Here is a 21849-nt window from a genome sequence, read left to right as displayed (position 1 = left end):
GACCTTAGATGAGGCTCAACTAAATTATACGACGACTGAAAAGAAACCACTTGCAGTAGTATTTGCTCTCGATAAATTTCACTCATATCTTGTTTTGTCGAAAGTCATTGTTTACACCGATCATTCGGCACTGAAATATTTACTTGCTAAAAAAGATGCAAAGCCACGCCTACTTCGATGGATTTTATTGTTGCAAGAGTTTGATTTGGAAATAAAAGATAAGAAAGGTGTTGAGAATGTGGTGGCGGATCATTTGTCTAGACTAGAGCTTGTTAGTGATGATTGTGTAGATCAGGCTATTAATGATTGGTTTCCTGACGAGCAACTGTTTGAGATGAAACATTGTCCTTGGTATGAAAATTTCGCTAACTTTCTTGTCACAGGCACGCCACCACCAAATCTATCATTTCACCAACAAAAGAAATTCTTCTCTGACGTGAAATATTATTTTTGGGAGGAACCGTTTTTGTTTAAGATTTGTGCAGATTCTATGATAAGAAGGTGTGTTGCAGAGGAGGAGTTCGGGCAGAAATGTAATGCCCGAGAATTTAATTATTGTAATCTGATATGATTTACTGATTATGAATTGATGTAATTATATTCGGGCCAGTTCGAGATAAGATTTGAGCAAGTATATGAAATTATACAATTTGGGCGAAAGTGACTCGCCCGGGCGGACGTTTTTGACCGCCCGAGCGAGAGTGCCTAGGAGAAGAGGGCCGAGAGTCACTCGCCCGGGCGGATGTTTTTGACCGCCCGAGCGAGGCTGCTGGAATGGGCGAGGGCCGAGAATTACTCGCCTGGGCGGCAACTTTTGACCGCCCGAGCGCGAGACGTGTCGCGAAAAGGAGTGTGCCACCTTTCTTGAAATGCATGTAGTATATATACATATAACATAAGCGTGTCTCTCAGATTGGATGGAAGCAAGAATCGAGATTTTGAGGGAAAAGCTTTGTTCTTATTTTTCACATTGATTTGTGAGCAAACCGTCTATTTGATTTTGAATCCGATTACAGTACCGTGTTCCTAGAAACGCAGGCTTCATTTGGACGTAAGTTTTGTTACGTTTAGACAAGATTTGAATTTATGATATTCTCAGAATTGAATATGATTCAGATATGGTGTTTCTGCTACCGTAGACATTGTAGAATTGAAGTCAGATTAAAGAACAGACTATTCCTGTAATTGTTATGATTTTTGAGAGATATTGACTGAGATTTTATATCAGAATTGTGTTAATATTCAGAGTAGGAATTATGTTGACACAGATTATGAGTTCCAGTATTATATTTGTGATGTTCAGATTGACGGGATTATTCAGATTGTATTGTTATGCCGTCGAAACATCAGTTGAGTTAGATTGATCAGATTCAGATATGATTTCGATTAGATTGTGATATTATTGATATGACTCAGATTGTATTATGTTCAGACATTGATCAGATTGTATACAGAATTGAGTATTGATCAGAACAGATTGTATATCGAGTTATTTACTGATACAGTGTATTCGATATTGTCATTTCAGATTTGATATGGACAGAGTTGAATACAAGTCATCGTCTTCGTCAGACCGGGACGACAAAGGTATAATTCATGTGATATTCGGGAAGAAACAACTCAAGCGAGACCATCCTTGAGTTGCCCAATAAATCACATACTATATTCTTGTTTATGTTTTATCTTATTATGCTTGATTTACAGATTTTGTATTCATGCATTAAGATAGGACAGTCTGGAGATCAGGCAGACTTCTAGATGTTCGGCGATATCTCAGCTTAGGGGTAGATCACCGCCCCTTTGTAGATGCGGATACAGATCAGGCCGAAGTCTAGGAATAAGACGTACAGCACCTCGATTGGTAGGGTAGGTGACAGACAGTGACGTCTTATTCACACCGGGATCCCTAGAGTTATAGATCGAGTCAAGTCTAGACATGATTTGATTAGAACTGCATGCTTATATGGATGTGGCTCCTAGATCATGGGACCCATCGTTACTGCTTTCAGTTGGGTTAGCATGTTTTATGATTAAGATTGTTTATATGCATGTTTATCTGAATTGAGTTGCATGCTTATTTGATTAATTTCATAGACTATGAAATAGATTGTTTCTATACATGATAGCATGTTTTATGATTTAGTTTGTTTATATACATGCTTACCATGTTTTATACTGGGATTTATTCTCACCGGAGTTATCCGGCTGTTGTCTTGTTTTGTATGTGTGCATGACAACAGGTGGGGCTGGATCAGGGTCGAGATGAAGATGAGAGAAGACGAGTTTAGCGTGGTGATTCCGGACTTACAGTAGACTTGGTTTTATTACTTGACTTTAGTAGTTGAACCTTAGACTAGATTATTGTATTTTAATACTGAAATGTATTTTATACAGATATGTATATTATTAGATGCCATTACCTTCCGCGTTTATATTTTAAAAAGAAATATTTTTAGACCCTGTTTATCAGAACAGATAATTAAATCCCAAAGACGATTAAGAAGATGATTAGCGTCCGGGTCCCCACAACAGGTGGTATCAGAGCGATAGATCCTTTAAAGGTAGATAATCAGAGCTGATAGTTCCTTTAGAGTTAGATCTTTAGATTAAGATAGTTAGAACTGATAGATCTATTAGATTGAGTCAGAATGAGATAGAAGAGAATGAGCGGGGTAGATGAATTTTCTTTCCTTGCATGTGTGTGCTAGCATGAGATTTCTTATGATGTTGATCTACATTGTGATGCTAGCATGAGATTATGTGTTATTGCTTTTAGATACATGTTTACCTGATTATGTGAATTAGATTGGTATTATGTATCACTGAATACGAATCAGATCGGATTCATGACCAGCAGTAAGATGGTCAGGAAAAGATTTGAAACAGGTTTGTGGTATAGGGATTACTGATGTTTTTGGTAATCAGATATAGCTCCCCGCAGAATTCCAGAAAAAGGCAGTACGTCATATGATCAGACAGATAGAACAGAATCTCAGATAGATGTGGCAGAAATTCAGATGGAAACACAGTTACAGAGGTTTCAGTCGTTTCAACCGCCAATTCTGAAGGGAACTGAGACGTCAGTAGATTGTGAGAAATGGCTAGAGGAGACAGAAATGTTATTTGAATTCCTGAATTTCACAGATGAGTGTAGAATTAGGCTTATTGAGAACCAGTTGCAAGAGACTGCTAGAAGATGGTGGTTACTCACCAAAGGAGCCTTAGAGCAGAGTCGTTCAGTGATCACGTGGAAGACCTTTAGATTTGAATTTTATCAAAGATTTTTCCCTACCTCATATAGACAGGATAGAAGTGCAGAATTTGCAAACCTGAGACAGGGTCTTTTGAGTGTTGATGAATACTTGGTACAGTTCTTCACACTTCTACGTTTTGCTCCTCTTGTGGCTAGAAATGATGATGCTATGTCTAGCCAGTTCATTCAAGGATTGAATCCAGAAATACGCACGTTGGTAAATGTAAAGCAATCGAGTAATTTTGCGGATACCTTGAATAGAGCTAAAAGAGCGGAAACGGTTCTGATAGGACAACCGAGAGCATTATATGTTCTTCCAGAACAGATTGCACAGCAACTGCCTTCCAGAATAGAGATTGGCAGTCGTAGTGGTAAGGAAAAAGAACCATTGAGAATTCAAAAGAAACAGTTCAAGAAGTTAGGAAGTGATTCCTCTAGTTCTAGCAGTCCTGGTCCGAGCTATACCGGAGTGTATTGCAGGACTTGTGGAGGGAGACACTCCACAGAACAATGTCAGGGAGTGCTTGGGAAGTGCAATATCTGTAAGCAGACGGGACACTTTGCTAAAGTTTGCCCTCAGAAACATTTTCGAAGATCTTAAAGAGCAAAGTCATTGGTGGTAATGACAGAAGAACAGACCCAGAATTTACAACAGGTACTACTCTTTTATGATATATTGCATACGTATTGATGTGTACTAATGCATTCTTCATGAGTATCTGTGATTGAGTAGCATGGTGATATGCTATATTTGTGAGGTCTGTGTATACTGTAGTATTGATTCCTTGGTTGTTGAGGAATATGTTGATATCAGAGATCTCTGTGACATGTTATATACTACAGTGAGATGAACCCGGGATTGGGTTAGATTATGATGTACTTGTGTTATATGATTTCGATTTCATTATTTACATGTAATGCTAAACAAGTACAGAAATATCATAGAATGTGTTCCAGAAATGGTAAGATTAAGATTGGATCTAGTTGAGAAATGAGGATTCTAGATCTAGAATTCCTTAGATCATTGTACTGTTATGACTCGATTATCACAAAAAGGAACAGATGGTATCCTTATGTGTTTGGTAGATATGCTGAAATCGAGTCTAACGGTGACAGATTTGCCCGTAATGTATTAGTTGACTGGTGGTTGCCTAGATAAAATTTCAGATGTGTTTGATATCAAAAAGGGTAGATTTCAGAATTGAATCGATACCAGGTATTGTTTATATGATAGAATCCAGTCAAGAATGACATTGAATGTATAGAATGATACTGAATGATTAGACAGAATTGAAAGAATTGACAGATTAGAATACTGACTGAGAATTACAGTTGATTGAGTATTCTCTTGAAGATATTTCAGTTCTGTGTCTAAATTAATGGCGTTTATGTTCAGAGGTATTCTGAAGATTATGCTTGGTATATCTATGATTTATTGATATCTTGCAGCACTTGATTGATTCTGTTGAATATTTAAAGACTGTGTTAAATATTCAGAGAACTGCGATTATTTTATACAGAAATGGATCAGGTATGAATCTGGTATGCAGTTATTGATACAGTGTTTATTCAGAGTATACAGTACCTGAGAATTGATTGATTTAGACAGTTAAGACAGAAAGATCAGGAATGCCAGAAATGTCAGAAATTTATTATCTGCAGATTATCATATTCTGGTTATCTTATTCTCTTATTGTTATATATCTGCTGAGTATTATTATTGTTCTACATCAGTATTTGCGATATCTTATATTGTTGGGAGCATATTCTATTGGCAGATGAAATATAGCAGTTGATCAGATTGATATCAAGATATTTACCAGAAATCGTTGTGTTATGAGTTTTCGTAAACTCACTAGATCTGTATAGGTTCTTTCTATTCTGAATCTGATGTGATATTACTGTTATTGTGAATCAGTGTTGACACAGTTTATTGTAATCAGTTGAGTGTACATCAGTTCAGAAATTAGAGGGTTCAGCATTGTATTTTGCTAATCAGAACAGAGCATCAGTCAGATTAACATATATTTGATTTTGTGATTGTATGGGACTGATTAGTTTATGATATCAAAATGGTTCAGAATTTTGTAACAGAATTGATATCTACAGTCAGAGCTGAATATCAGGTAGGTATGTCTTCTTTATATATGTTATTACCTGATTTGTTTATACCGGATAGTTCGAATCTGAACTTACAGATAGTGTCAGAAATGCGCCGTAATGGGTTCAGTTTTCATTCAAATGATTGTGAATGTATTATATTCGAACAGATAGTGATAATATAAACAGATTTGATCAGTTGTAACAGAATTTGTACAGAAAGGCTGGCAGAGATTGTACAGAAATGTTAGCAGAAATTGTACTGATAGGTCTCAATTGCTAACAGAAGAAAACAGAAAGATAGAAATCAGAAGATTTATTACAGAATATGTATATTTCTGAATAGAAATGGGAGTACATTTCTATGGTTTCGTAATGACATTACAGCCATTTTTTTTAAATTTTGATATGATATAATTATGATTGACTGATTTCTCAATCTATATCTATCAGTTTGTACCAGATTACGTACAAACAGAACTAGATGACATAGATCGATGTCAAAGAAATAATCAGATGGATTAGAGTATTGAATTAGATGATATCAGATTGTGATTTTAATGGAGTTGTACTTGTGATAGACTATATCATAAGCTCTCTTTATTACAGATTGACAGGTAGTCAGAGAGATTGACAGATAGTCAGGGTGTGGTAATCAGATATTGGCAGATATTGGTAGAACTTTAGTGCTGGATGTTAGCACTAGTTATCCAGATAGTTCAGAATAGACAGATTTAAGAAACCAACGTTGAATGATGACGATTGGTAGTTGAAGCTAAAGATTGTATATATCTTTGCTTGAGATAAACAGATTTGATAACAGCTGATGGTCCTGATAGGTGATGAGCTGTAGATTGGTTTATACGGATGTTGTATAACCAGTAATGCGAGATTGATTCTGTCAGAAGAACTGGAGAAAAAGTATTATGACATTATACTTCGTGAATTCTTATTCCAGACTGGAATCAGATATTTGAGTTTTGGTTTAAACTCTGTACACATTTCTTCTAATATATCTGAATTGATTGTTGTGAGTTCGAGGACAAACTCAGATCTAAGAGGGGGAGAAATGTAATGCCCGAGAATTTAATTATTGTAATCTGATATCATTTACTGATTATGAATTGATGTAATTATAGTCGGGCCAGTTCGAGATAAGATTTGAGCAAGTATATGAAATTATACAATTTGGGCGAAAGTGACTCGCCCGGGCGGACGTTTTTGACCGCCCGAGCGAGAGTGCCTAGGAGAAGAGGGCCGAGAGTCACTCGCCCGGGCGGATGTTTTTGACCGCCCGAGCGAGGCTGCTGGAATGGGCGAGGGTCCGAGAATTACTCGCCCGGGCGGCAACTTTTGATCGCCCGAGCGCGAGACGTGTCGCGAAAAGGAGTGTGCCACCTTTCTTGAAATGCATGTAGTATATATACATATAACATAAGCGTGTCTCTCAGATTGGATGGAAGCAAGAATCGAGATTTTGAGGGAAAAGCTTTGTTCTTATTTTTCACATTGATTTGTGAGCAAACCGTCTATTTGATTTTGAATCCGATTACAGTACCGTGTTCCTAGCAACGCAGGCTTCATTTGGACGTAAGTTTTGTTACGTTTAGACAAGATTTGAATTTATGATATTCTCAGAATTGAATATGATTCAGATATGGTGTTTCTGCTACCGTAGACATTGTAGAATTGAAGTCAGATTAAAGAACAGACTATTCCTGTAATTGTTATGATTTTTGAGAGATATTGACTGAGATTTTATATCAGAATTGTGTTAATATTCAGAGTAGGAATTATGTTGACACAGATTATGAGTTCCAGTATTATATTTGTGATATTCAGATTGACGGGATTATTCAGATTGTATTGTTATGCCGTCGAAACATCAGTTGAGTTAGATTGATCAGATTCAGATATGATTTCGATTAGATTGTGATATTATTGATATGACTCAGATTGTATTATGTTCAGACATTGATCAGATTGTATACAGAATTGAGTATTGATCAGAACAGATTGTATATCGAGTTATTTACTGATACAGTGTATTCGATATTGTCATTTCAGATTTGATATGGACAGAGTTGAATACAAGTCATCGTCTTCGTCAGACCGGGACGACAAAGGTATAATTCATGTGATATTCGGGAAGAAACAACTCAAGCGAGACCATCCTTGAGTTGCCCAATAAATCACATACTATATTCTTGTTTATGTTTTATCTTATTATGCTTGATTTACAGATTTTGTATTCATGCATTAAGATAGGACAGTCTGGAGATCAGGCAGACTTCTAGATGTTCGGCGATATCTCAGCTTAGGGGTAGATCACCGCCCCTTTGTAGATGCGGATACAGATCAGGCCGAAGTCTAGGAATAAGACGTACAGCACCTCGATTGGTAGGGTAGGTGACAGACAGTGACGTCTTATTCACACCGGGATCCCTAGAGTTATAGATCGAGTCAAGTCTAGACATGATTTGATTAGAACTGCATGCTTATATGGATGTGGCTCCTAGATCATGGGACCCATCGTTACTGCTTTCAGTTGGGTTAGCATGTTTTATGATTAAGATTGTTTATATGCATGTTTATCTGAATTGAGTTGCATGCTTATTTGATTAATTTCATAGACTATGAAATAGATTGTTTCTATACATGATAGCATGTTTTATGATTTAGTTTGTTTATATACATGCTTACCATGTTTTATACTGGGATTTATTCTCACCGGAGTTATCCGGCTGTTGTCTTGTTTTGTATGTGTGCATGACAACAGGTGGGGCTGGATCAGGGTCGAGATGAAGATGAGAGAAGACGAGTTTAGCGTGGTGATTCCGGACTTACAGTAGACTTGGTTTTATTACTTGACTTTAGTAGTTGAACCTTAGACTAGATTATTGTATTTTAATACTGAAATGTATTTTATACAGATATGTATATTATTAGATGCCATTACCTTCCGCGTTTATATTTTAAAAAGAAATATTTTTAGACCCTGTTTATCAGAACAGATAATTAAATCCCAAAGACGATTAAGAAGATGATTAGCGTCCGGGTCCCCACATTCTCAATCATTGTCATGACTGTGATGTAGGTGGTCACTTTGGACCAACAAGAACGACATCTAAGGTACTTGAATGCGGCTTTTATTGGCCAACCCTTTTTAAAGATGCTCGTTCTTATGTGCTAGAATGTGATAAATGCCAACGGACAGGTAACATCTCTAACCGTCATGAAATGCCATTGAATAATATCATTGAGTATGATGTTTTTGATGTATGTGGGATAGATTTCATGGGACCGTTCCCAGTTCGTTCACGAAAAAATATATTTTGGTTGTAGTTGACTATGTGTCTAAGTGGGTAGAGGCAGAAGCATATGCCACTAATGATGCTCAGGTGGTCTTAAAATTTTTAAAGAAAAATATTTTTAACAGATTCGGAACACCATGAGCAATCATCAGGGATGGTGGCACTCATTTTTGCAACAAACTCTTTGAAAAACTTTTGAGCAAATACGGTGTCAAACACAAGATCTCTACCCCATATCACCCCCAAACGAGCGGTCAAGTGGAAGTGTCAAACCGAGAGATAAAGCGAATTTTGGAGAAAGTTGTAGGTGTCAGTAGAAAATATTGGTCAGTGAGATTAGATGATGCTCTTTGGGCATATAAGACTGCTTTTAAAACACCTATAGGCACTACACCATATAGGTTGTTTCTTGGTAAAGCATGTCATTTACCTGTAGAGTTAGAGCATCGAGCATACTGGGCTACCAAAGAATTGAACTTTAATTTACTGACGCAGGTGAACGACGTCTGCTGCAACTGGATCAGTTGGAGGAACTCCGGAACCAGGCATATGATCTTGCACTGTCATACAAGGAGAAGACGAAGAAAGCCCATGACAAGCGGATCATCAAGAGGGAATTCAAGGAAGGTGACAATGTCCTCCTCTACAACTCCCGACTGCGACTGTTTCATGGAAAATTGAAGTCACGATGGTCTGGACCATTTGTGATTTCTAAAGTATACCCGTCGGGAGCCGTGGAACTGCACGATGGGAAGGATAGGACATTTACGGTCAATGCCCAGCGACTGAAGCACTACATGGGTGGCACAGTTGAGCCGTAACTTGGAATCATCTGGTTCCAAGACAATTCAAACTGAGACCGGCCGACAGTCTAGCTCTCGACTGTAAATTGAGAACTACCTTTCTTTCCCTTTCTCTTGCAATTTATTTGATTTTTCTTTCTTGTCAGTATGTTTTATTTTTTATAGTTGTGTAAAAAAACGAAAAAATGAAAAGTCCAGAGAGATTGGCGCTCGGGCGGTAATTTTTTACCGCTCGAGCGCGAACACTGACTTTCGAAAAAATATTTCCCGAGAGGTTGGCGCTCGAGCGGTAGTTTTCTACCGCTCGAGCGCGACTGCGTTAAAAAGAGAAAATCCCTTTCCCCTCTTTCATTCTGCACGAAATTTCCTCCTCAATCCCTAACTCTCACTTTCGCCCCTTTCATTTTCTTGCAGGAAACTCCTCTAAAGATCAAGACTTGGGTACTGTGGGTGCACTCCTACTTGCAAATCAGGCAATTTTTCCCTCTACAACTCCGGTCACTATCTCCATCTTCAACCACCATGGCCCCCAAGAAACAAAGAGGTAACCCCGGTTCTTCTTCTTCCTCCTCGTTTGATAGAACACTCTTTGTAAGTGCTGCGGCTCGGGATAGATATGATCATGAAAAGATTCACAGAAACCCCATTCCCGAACGGGGATTTCGTCGCCAATATGAGGATAGGTATTTAGAGCCCATTGTGGACTTGAATCAAAGGGGATGGGGAAAATTTAGTGAGCAACCTCAAGCGGCAGTGGTGTCGGTAGTCAGGGAATTCTATGCGAATGCTTGTGAGCGAACTGATGGTAGGGCATTTGTTAGAGGCAAGCTTGTGCCGTTTGATTCAGCTACGATTAACGCCCTCTTAGAAACAGCAGAGTTTGACGACTCCAACTTCCAGGCGTTGGTGGCTGATCCCAACTACACTTTGATTATCGAGACTCTATGCTATCCGGTGCGATGTGGAAACTGTTGGGCGGAACGCCAAGCTGTTTTGACGAGAATTACTTGAAAGCTGAAGTTGCCATGTGGTATTTTTTTGTGTCCCGAAGGATGATGTCGGTCTCGCATAAGAGCGAGGTGCAAAAGGAAGGAGCTGTGCTACTTTTTGCTTTGACCCAAGGATACGACATAAATGTGGGCGGACTTATAGCTTCTCAGATCATGTTGAGTGCTCACAACAGCCACATCGGGATTTTCTTTCCGACGATCATATCCGAACTGTGTGCACGGGCTGGGGTACATTTCCGGGACGACGAGGAGTGGCTTCAACCGATGAGGCCAATTTGTCAGGAGGATGAACAGCGAAAAAGGGCAAAACGACGGGTGGACTTCCCCACTCAGGCGGAGGAAGCTGGTGGATCCAGCGCTGCTGTCTCTCGTCGCCCACAGCCTCGCAGACGCACTCAGACCGACAAAATGGACGAGAGTCTTGCCTACATGGCTCATCAACAGTAGGTCAACATCAATTTTCAGTCACAATTCACTCATCTAGACTCCATGATGCGAACCATGCTCATCCACGGGGGCATGGACCCGGGAGCAATACCACCACAACCGCCGTTCATTCCTCCCTACCAATTTCAGTATGACTACCTTCATCTGGGGGATGCGGCAGGAGTGCCACCGCGGGAGCATGACGACGAGGAGCCTTGATAGGGGAGTTCACTGTTTCACCTTCCTAGCACTTTTCTTTCTTTACCGCTTTCTGTTTTCTTTCTTATCATTGTTTCAGTCTAGCATGTTTTTAGCTTTCATGTTTATGAGTCTGCATTTGTGTTTGCATTTCTGTGTTTTGAGTCTTTTGTGCAATGAGGACATTGCACACTTGTACGTATTCTTATTTGTTTGCGTTCGTATTTGTCTTGCATGAGTGTCAGTGATGGTGAAACTAGTAAATTGGTAGCCAATGATGTTTGTGAGATAAATGAACTGCATGTTGCTTAGTCTTATCCCTCGTTATGAATACCCCGGTTTTGTAAGTTTTCATATGCATATAAAAGTGGGTTTTGGTGGTGGTGTGAATGACAGTCGAGTTTAAAATATCTGTGGGAGAAACTGATAGAAACATGATATGCGAGTTGCACTTGAATCAATTTTGGTTGATAGGAGTGACCAACCAGTAGCATTAACTCGAGTAGATAATCAAAGAGTACCTCAAATCCTCTTGTTCCCAATCGTGCATAGAACCTCAAAATCCATCCCTAGGCCATCTGAAAGCAAACACCTTATATTCAGAACCTAGGGAGTACACATGAGAAAATTATGCACTACAAAAAAAAATAATAAATAAATAAATAAAAAGGGGATGTAAGGTGTGGGGGAGCCAAAAAGGGATGAAATCCTATCCCGAGGCTAAAAAGATGGAGATGTAAGGCGTTGAGGGATGTCAGAAAAAATTCTGACAAGTGCATAATGAAAATGATCAGTGTACTCCCCATCTTTTGAGCCGTTTGAAAACTCATGGATATTGACTCCCAAATTCCTATTGTACACCCAGATAACTTTGCCGCTTTGTGTTTACTTGTTGGTCACAAATAGAAACAGAACTCAGGATAGAGAAACTTCTATTGAACTGTCGATTTGGTGACTCGCATGATACGAGAACAAAACTGTCTGAAGCACAAGCTAGTGAAACCCACAGCACACACACACGACCAAACTTTCTGGTCAAATCAAAATGATATAAGGTGCTCGAAAAGGGGTATTTATGAATGTTGGGATGTGACTAATTGGATGTGGTTCAAACACTTGCTGAGGCAGGAGATACCGGTTCGCTACTTCACCATCATTTTAGTTGTTTCAATACCCTCCCTTTTGTGTTTGTTTCGTGTTTTGATTGTGGTCTATAACCTATTTTGCTTGAGGGCAAGCAAAAGGTTAGTATGAGGGGGTTGATATGTGTGATTTTTACGTGTTTTATTGCATTAGTTTGTGTGTGTTTGCATTGTGCATGCGTACATTTCGTTTACATTTTGTTCATTTTAGAATAAACATTTGCATGTGATTGTGTCTCACTTGGATGTGACGAAATTTCAGGAAAAATGACCGGAAAAACAAAAATCAGAGCCAAGTGCCAAGTCAAGAAAATAATGTTCAGAAGATTTGGCGCTCGGGCGGTGAAATTGTACCGCCCGAGCGCGAGAGGTTAAATGCCAAGGAGAATTCCAGAGAACTACCTGCTCGAGCGCGACCCGGGATCCAAGAAGAGAAAAGTTACAGAAGATTGGCGCTCGAGCGATAATTCCCTACCGCCCGAGCACGAGAAACCGCATTCCCCAAGTGCTTTACAGAGAGTGTGGTGCTCGAGCGGTAATATTCTACCGCCCGAGCGCCACTTCTTTTTGGAAAAAATATATTTGCCAATTCCTTACCTTATTGGAAAAAGGGAGATGATATGGGGATGATTATTGCACGAAATAGAGGGGATTCAGACTTCATTGAAAGGCGGCTCGGAGCTTGGGAGAGACTTTTGCGCTTGGATTGAAGATTCGAGGATTTCCGGGCACCGTTTTTCGCGTTTTTCGTCAATTCTAGTATTTCTAATTTAGTTTTCATCTTTAAACATTGTTTTGCTGATTTCACTCATGAATTTTAGTAGATAAACCCTTAATATTTGTTTGGATTTAAGGGTAGCCTACCCAAAACTTTGATTTGAATTAATTTATATTCGATTGTTGCGTTATTCTTGATTATACTATTGTTTTATTGTGTTGTTAGAGCGTAGCTAACTTTAACAACGTCTTTATATTGCGAGTGAGTTCGAGAGAATAACTTGTGTTAGGAACGAGTAGTATAATCTGTGGATCTACAATTTACATAGATATATGAAATTGGATACGCGCCGATAGTCATAGTCCTTAAGGTCGAAATCTAGGGGATTTCATAAATCGAAATGCGATTCACTCTGGATAAATAATTAAAGATATTTAATTACTTCATTGATTCGAATTAGTTTGGCACAGCTCGAGAGAGTGTGTTCAATTGAATAGGAAATCATGTCGGAAGCATATAATCACTATAGAACGAATTAATTAATTAACGAGGGGTAGTTGAACCGAAATTCCCAAAAAAATCATTTCTAATTGAATTTTACTCAACATTTTAGATATTAATTATCATTCATTACTTATTAAATCATTTTATTTGCATCTTTCTTTGAGCATAGTAGTATTAATCACTCAATCAAATTTTCGTTGCTAAAGATCTCATAACTGAAAAGAATAATTGTTAAATACAGTGCTCAGTGGAACGATACTCGTACTCACATACATTATACTATTACTTGACATCATGCACTTGCGATTAATTTTGAGCATACAAAATCATATTTTTATTGAGGATTCCATAGTGCAAGTTTTGCTCGATCAACAGCACCAGAACCAGGAAGGAAAGGATCTCACGAAGCCTTTCATTTTATTAAGTTAAGGAGGCCAGATATAAATGTTCAAAAATTTATTAAGGATCTTTCATCAGAAGAAAAACCCCTTGTTGCTTCAATTACTGAAGACGATTTTCTACTAGAAGAGCATGGGGATTAGGTTTGTCTTACTGAGATGGACAAGGTCAAGTTTCCGTTCAAATTTTATTATAATTCGGTAAACGTATCATTCCTGTTAAATACTATAACAGGAAAAACCACAAGTTTTACATAAGATCTATTCGAAAAGAAAAGAAATTTTCTGTGGAATAGCAAGCTCCCGGAGAGTAAAAAAACTCGTCGAAAATTCTGTAACATGGCACATGTGGGAAGATGGTCAGAGAATATCTGTCTAGAGTGCCCAAATCATAAGGAGCCAGAATTTGGCAAGGCTTTCAGACCCCAGTCAGATAGAAAGCATCAGGCAGAAACAAGTGGTGAAGGACCACAACCATGTTTTCCTCAGAGACATCAAAAGTTTAAGATTCCTCGACAAAAATAAGTGAACATTTGAACCTAATCACTTTTCCTCGGGGATAACAAAATAAAAAGATTTCTCGACAAAAGAAAGTGGGCATGTGACTCACCCACTAAATGACCAAGGAAAATTGGACCCAATTACAACTATAAATAGAGTAAATGAGAGCCAATACAAATACACAAGAACAAAGTCGAAACCTAAAGAAAAATGTATTATACATATTTAAAGGTTTCTAAAAGACGCATGAAGAGAATAAAAAAGCAGCTGGAAAATACCAAAGATATCTAGAAAATGTTAAAAGAAGAAGGGAACGAGATCTCAGCTGATATACACATATCTACAGGTTATGTTAGGAGATAAAATCAGAAGAACTAGCTGTTTCTAGATTAATAATCTAGGAAGAAGCCAATTTGAGTGGAGGGACCATTCAACCATTCAACCACTCAACTAGATAGGGCCAACCACAGCTGAAAAGCATCATACTATAGCAAGAGTTTGAAGTCCGAAATACAAATCCGACAGGGACTTTTATAAATAAATAGGCAGAAGAAAAGATGAATAGATCACTCAACCTCTTCGTTTTTCTTCCAAATATTTGTAATATTTTCTCTTTCAAGTTTATGTGTGTTGTAAGTCCAATTACAAGCTAAACAAGTTTCTCCTTCTCTACAGGAAGTTACTATGTAATAATATTTAGTACGTTTGAATAAAAGAACCAAGGTTTTTGCCCCTCTCATGTATTAGTTTCAAATTAAACTATTTTACTATACACCCTGAGGTAGGAAACAAAATAGGGTTGTGCTAGGTGCTGTTGAATGAATCTACGTCAGAACCATCTGTTGCGACCGCGTGGTTAGGATGTGAAGAACATTCTGTAAAACCCGGTGGATATAACCCGACGGCATTCAGGTCAAAGAGGTAAATAGTTCAATTTATTATACGGAAGCATGATGAACCTTTAAAAAAATCGATCAATTAAGTATGATATATAGGTTGAAAACCTTGCGTAGCTGTATGTTTTGGGACTATATGCCTTTAAGAACAAACTCGATAGGTATAACAATGTCACATACCATAATTAGAGGAAAAGGGTATTATTGATATTTTCAAAAATTGAGATAGTTAAAACTAAGTTTTGTGGGGATGAGTAATATAAAGAAAGTTGAAAAGAGAGTTGGGTAATTTAAATAAGTTGCCCTAATAATAATTGGTAATATGAATTTATATATTTTCTTCCCTTGGACAAAAGTCAGAGAGGAACCACATCGAAAACCTAAAAGAGAAGTTTCTCCGTCAGTCCCTTCCACCCGAGCATAAACCCTACAACGATCATGGCTCCAAATAGCGACGAAAACGATTCGAATCGCCGACTTTACAACCCTTACCAATCCATGTACAATCTCCCCACCTCCCCTGAATACCTGTTCCAAGAAGAGTCGCTCGCTCAGCGCCGCTCCTGGGGTGAGAATCTCACGTATTATACGGGAATCGGGTACCTTGGCGGCGTTTCGGTCGGCGCTTTCAAGGGTATTGTGTCCGGAGTTAAATCGATTGAGCAGACCGATACATTGAAGCTGAAGGTGAATCGGATTCTTAACGGATCGGGGCATGCGGGTCGACAGGTGGGTAATCGATGCGGTGTTATCGGGTTGATGTATGCGGCTCTTGAGAGTGGAATGGTGGCGGTTAGAGATACTGATGACGTAATCAACTGTGTCGTTGCGGGGTTGGGGACTGGAGCTCTTTACAAGGCGGCGGCGGGACCAAGGTCTGCGGCGGTGGCCGGAGCCATAGGTGCCGTGATTGTAGGGATTGCTGTTACGGGGAAGCAGGCGTTGAAGCGATACGTGCCCATTTGAGTAATATTTTTTCTTTCTCCGATGATTGTGATGATCACCACGCGTAATCAAGAAACTGGAAGATTTTTCTCTATGAAGTATCAGTTTTGAGTAGTATCTAGCAATTAATTAAATAGACATGGAGTGTAATATTGATTTGAATGTAGAAGACATGGTTTTGTGAATAAATTCCAGGAACTATTTATGACGGCAATCTATGAAATTTGGCTCATTAATTTGCTAAGAGGTGAGTATTATGTTTTCATATTCAGGTCCTCCATTTCATTGAATTCTCTGGAGGGCAATATATGAATTGAAACGATTGGTGTTTTTTGTTTCGTTTCCATGTTGTTTTGGGCTCTGAAAGTGGCTTTGCCTGGTAATTTTTTTCGAAAGCTCTCTCCTGTTATGACGTTTTATTCAAGTTTTACAGTGCACAAAAATTGCCAAGGAACAGTCAAACGTGCTCATTAAACGTGATACAGCTGTTTCACGCTTGAAAAATATCCAGGGATAAAGTTTTTGTCGATGTTGCAATCGATGATCAACAATTGATGATCAACAATTGAAGGACATTGCTGATGTACAGTTCTTCCCTGGATGTTTTGGATTGTTCTTCTTCGCATAGTTTTTTTGGGGGTTATCATCTGTATGTGGAATGGATCATATTGTCTCCTGAGCTTTCTTATGTGTGGAATTCATATGCACCTTTATACTGTTTAAATAATTTAATTTTTCTTATTCTTGCATTGGTAGCTTGGTGATTTAATACTCCATATTCAATGTCCCAAAATCTGTATCATCTTCCCTTGCATTTATTTGAATGGATGACATATTTAGATAAGATTTCAAAGTCTGCGATTTATGTTATATATTTGTATGTAGGTTTAAAAAATTTGAAGAATTGGTGATTGACTTTTGCAGGTTTTCATGATTTCATGTGCATGGGAGCTGTACAAATCTCTTCACATCAATTGCCTCGGGCAATTTAGTGAATTGTGATTATGAGAATCTACCTATTTTGAATTAGATTGGTTGTCAGATGATAACATGTAAACTGGTAACGCTGTTGAGTTAATTATAGTGATAGACAGAAGCCAAATAATTGAAAATAAGGAATTCAACAGACTTTATGGTTGTTGGTCAGTAGTTATAAAAATAATAGGAATAGAATTATTGAAATACGAAGTTTATAATAGTTTTATTTTAAAAAAAAAATTATGTTGTCTCTTTCAATAAAGTTTCTTTACTACATTTCTAATTGCTTTATACCAAATTGTTTGATGATTCAGTTGACCATTGGTTAATAAGATGAAAATAAACATTTAGATAGCATTTCTCGAGTTTCTTTGCGACACAAATGAATAAATATACACATAAACCTGGAATTTAGAAATGGAAAGTTAATCTGCATGCAGTCTTTGCAAGGTAGGCTATTATAATATGAAAAGTACCCAGCAATCATGCTCTTAATGTCATTCAATGTACTCACCTCAAGGATATAACAAAGAATTTGATTCAGAGGGATGTATGAACATATGATTAAGAATTTCCCTACTGATCCACATTTTTTAGTGTTGAGCTAGTGCTGCTTCCACTTCCAGATGTGTAAATGCAAGGAGTTTCCATTTAGATTTCAGGATTGCTGTTTGTTGTTTCCTAGTTGAAACATGAAAACACCCTTCATTATTGCACTAATATATGTGAAGTGATGCTAGTATAGTAGTATTTGTTACATTTGATACTAAATTCTGGCTGACCTAACTTGAAGACGGGCTTTCTTTTTGAAATCCTTTACGTTGAAAATACGTACCACCAAATTCGGTCTGAAAAACATGGCTTGAAGGTGAGTTTGTGCAAACCTTTATCTTGTGAGAACATATGATAAAATCTCTTTTAGTTTTAACTTCTGATCCCAGCTCCTTAGCTGTTCCAGCTCGGGTAGTATCATGGAATCAAGATCTGGCCTGTTTTTTCTTCTCAATTCGCAGCAATTTAAGGCCACTTTAGCCAAGGATAAAACTTCCTTAACTGGCCAGTCTTTCACCTTATGGTTCAGAATCTCAGCAAAATGATCTTCCTCTATTGCATTCTCAACATAATGTGTTAGGCCCATTGCAGGTTTGGCTATCATGATCTGCAGCTGCATTACACCTAACGAATATATGTCTGATTTTGTTCCCAGCATTCCTGTTTGGTGGTACTCTGGATCAATGTAACAGAATGTTCCTGCAGGTGCTGTCATACGATACTGAATACTGGAACCAACCAAATTTGATGGAGCTTTGATAGGCCAATGTCACTAATCTTGCTTGTGAAGTTTTTGTCTAAGTTAATGTACGCAGGTTTAAGGTCACGTTGCACGAGTGGCTCTAGTCTCATTTGATCAAGAAAATTAAGGGCAGTGGCGATTTCTCGGCTATTCTGCTACGTCCATAAGAAAGGTGGAGTGCCATTTCTGCAATTAAGCATGACTTCTAAGCTCCTGTTTTCCATGTACTCATACACCACGCAGCCATGCTTGGACATGCGCCCTAAAGGATTACAATATGGGGTGCCTCATCTGACTCAACACCTCAACCTGTCGGATGTAAGAAAGCATAAATTATGTGATCTTTTAAATGTGACAATGTCGTTGCGTCACTATTTTGTGCTTGAATGAAGAAATACCTTTCTTTGGAATTGCTTTTGGCCTTGTTATATGTACGAGCTCAAAACTTTTTTAGCAATAGCTGTGTGATCTGAAATAGCTTTATAAACATGCCCATATCCCCCTTCACCAATCTTTTGTGAACTAGAGAAGTTATTTGTGCAATTTCAATATCATGAATTAAGTACCTTTAATATCGAATCAAACAGAGGGTTAATGCATCCGTTGCCTTCTGCTTCTCTTTGGTTTCGTGAAACGTTCCTAGCTTTTACATTGCTTTTAAATTGAATTGGATAAATTTTATATTTTTTTCTCAATGACACTTAAAATGATCCAACCATCTAAATTACTTCAAAATCAATAACTATATTAAAAATCATAACATCATAAACATTCAACCAAACTCAAAACTAACATCTTCAGGAATAGCATGAAGATTTTCAATCTTCTCAAAACCCCTCATACGCGTAAAAGTCATAAAAATATTTTAAGTACTGTTAAATCATCAATTGTACGAAAAAACTAGCAAGGTCCTCGGGTTTCAGTGCATGATCAGTCCAGCAAGTTCAATCATCAATTCCCTTTTTCTTAACGGAAATATCCTCACTTGCATCATTCACACCTAGTGAGTTTAATAACTCAATAAGCCTTGACCATAATAACAAATAATACTTACACATCCACATGCAACAGTAAAAATTACATTAAAAACTTTAACATGAACATTGTGTTTATCACGAAATTTGCGGGGTGTGCCAGGCACGTGTCCGTGCCAAAGTTGTGAAATAATCTGACTTCTTTATCAAACGTTGCGACTCTCGATTTGATCCTTCGTTCTAATTCCATCGAAATGACTCCAAAAATATGAACACGGAATGAGGAATATAATGAAACTAAAGGGAAAATTCATAAAAAACATAACATTCATTATGCTGTTATAAATTCAAACAAAGTTTTTACATAAAAGCGTAGATGGACATACTAAAAATCTATAGAAGAAGATTGCTGGAAATGGAAGTAAACAACAGACAAATGAGAGAAATTCTGTAGAGAGTTTGCTATAGATTTTGTGTTGATTTTGTCAGGAGTTCTTTTTGATCCTCCCTGCTGCTTTTGTCACGCTCCACATGGAAGTTTCAGCCACATTCCACGACTACTCACGTTGGGTCATGGCTCAACTTCTGTCATCATGCTTTCTTGGACCGAACTGCAACTCTTCTTGGGCCAAAATGTTTGGGCTTCTGATTATGGGCTTCAAAGAATATTTTTTGAGCACAACAGTTGCCCCCCGTAGTCAATTTGGCCAGTGGGCAGAGAAATCTCAATGATGGTGCGCAGATCTTGCGTGTAAATTGCGCTGTCTTTTTCTCTAGTTTCTCCCAAGTCTTCGCCGTCTTCAAGAGTCCCCAAAGTCGGCCGCTTCTTCAAAATTCAACAACCCATTAAATGTCTAGGTTTTTCCTTTTTATTTCCTCCCCAAATCACGAGCAAATCTTCGCCAAAATCTCGATCTGATAATGTGTACACGGACACCGTGCCTGCATCTGGAGAGGGGTCCGTGTAGACTCTGGATTTTTTCTTTCTCGAGAATGGCTGACACGGACCCCGTGCAGGGGTCCGTCTGGAGGTCCGTCCACACACTGTAAGTTGGGTTCTCGGGTGATGAGGGACACGGACCCCGTGTAGGGGTCCGTCAACAGGTCCGTGTAGCCTCGGTTTTTGTCTTCTTTGGGTTGATGTACACGGACCCTTTGACGGGGTCCGTCCTCTGGTCCGGGTGCTCTCTTGTGAAGTTTTCCTATTTTTCCGGGTATTTCGTGACATGGCACTGCGAGCTTGACTTTTCTTTCATTCCTTTGGCTTTCACCATCTTTTGGTCAAACCTGCAAATAGCCATAATGAGATTAATTAAGCGCGAAACTCGGAATAAAAAATGTCAAATAAGCACGAATACGACAAAATAGAATCCCTAAAATGCTATATAATTCGTGCTTATCAACTCCCCTACACTTAACCTTTGTTCGTCCTCGAACAAATCAGACAAAAGATAAAGATGAGAAATATTTCAGATTCAGAACTCAGGTGACACAGTCAAAACTTCTCAATTTGTTAAACTCTTTCACCCCTGGTCAAAAGATCAACTTCGCATATCACAAGATTTGTTTTCGTTGTAATTCAAGATTCAAACATTTACCCAGTAAGGATCAACAGAACAAGATGTGTGTAGTGTGTAGGTCTGACTCGTACTCATCTCCAGCTACTTGGTTTCATGATCACTTATTTTTATTTGTTATCGAAACGCCCCATATGTTTGACTTTCATACCCCTCTCTACTAAATGTTGAACGACAATGACCTGGTTAATAGGTCTTTTCAAACTTATAACGTAAGGCCAAGGCTCACGGCTACAATAAAAGATAGGGGAATCAAAAGTGAGATACAATAAAAATTATTCCTGTAGCACATTCATTCAACTTTCGACTCGTCAACAGTTACTGTCTTTTCATCATTTTCAGAGCTCTAGCGTCTCCTTTTCTTTCTCATTGTCCACCAACTTTCACCCACAGATTTTTTCGGGTGTCTTCAATACTATACATTTTCCTCCTTTTTCCTTTTTTTTTCATGAATAAAAATTAATCGACTCCTTCACACATATTTCTTCAATCTATTGGAGTAATTCAAACATTTCAATGTGCACAGGAGTTTTATTTCTCTCACATGTAGGTAGGAAGAAGTGTATAGGCTAAGATTCAGGTAGTTGATGTGGGACATTGAACAACTGACGAATGGGGGCTAACTGTGTGTCCTTGACACACACCATTCGATTTTTCAGGCTCAAAAGGGGTTACTAGGGGCAATGAATGATGTATCGGTCAGGCTTGAAAGGCTCAAACGGTCCAAAGATCGCCTAAATCATCCCTAAGTCACCAACGTTCGTATTTTCGCTTCGAGGGCTAATCAGACAAGTTCTAGGGATCGTTGTTCGATTAAT

The 21849-nt window shown here is 38.3% G+C and overlaps 1 protein-coding gene and 1 pseudogene across 1 annotated transcript; one reads left to right on the top strand and one right to left on the bottom strand.

The window, feature by feature from the left end:
• Positions 1-15602: 15602 nt before the first annotated feature.
• On the top strand, positions 15603-16452 carry LOC140823005 (mitochondrial import inner membrane translocase subunit TIM23-1-like). The gene has a single exon (XM_073184054.1). The coding sequence runs from the start codon at positions 15702-15704 to the stop codon at positions 16227-16229; it is 528 nt and encodes a 175-aa protein (XP_073040155.1). The 5' UTR covers positions 15603-15701; the 3' UTR covers positions 16230-16452.
• A 967-nt stretch (positions 16453-17419) lies between these two features.
• LOC140824175 (U-box domain-containing protein 52-like) overlaps positions 17420-21849 on the bottom strand; it is a 44454-nt pseudogene continuing 40024 nt past the window's right edge.

This window comes from Primulina eburnea, chromosome 2 (assembly GCF_022965805.1).
Source record: "Primulina eburnea isolate SZY01 chromosome 2, ASM2296580v1, whole genome shotgun sequence".
NCBI classification, from domain to species: Eukaryota; Viridiplantae; Streptophyta; class Magnoliopsida; order Lamiales; family Gesneriaceae; genus Primulina; species Primulina eburnea.
The sequence above is the reverse complement of the archived record's forward strand: the minus strand, read 5'-3'. Positions and strand labels throughout refer to the sequence as shown.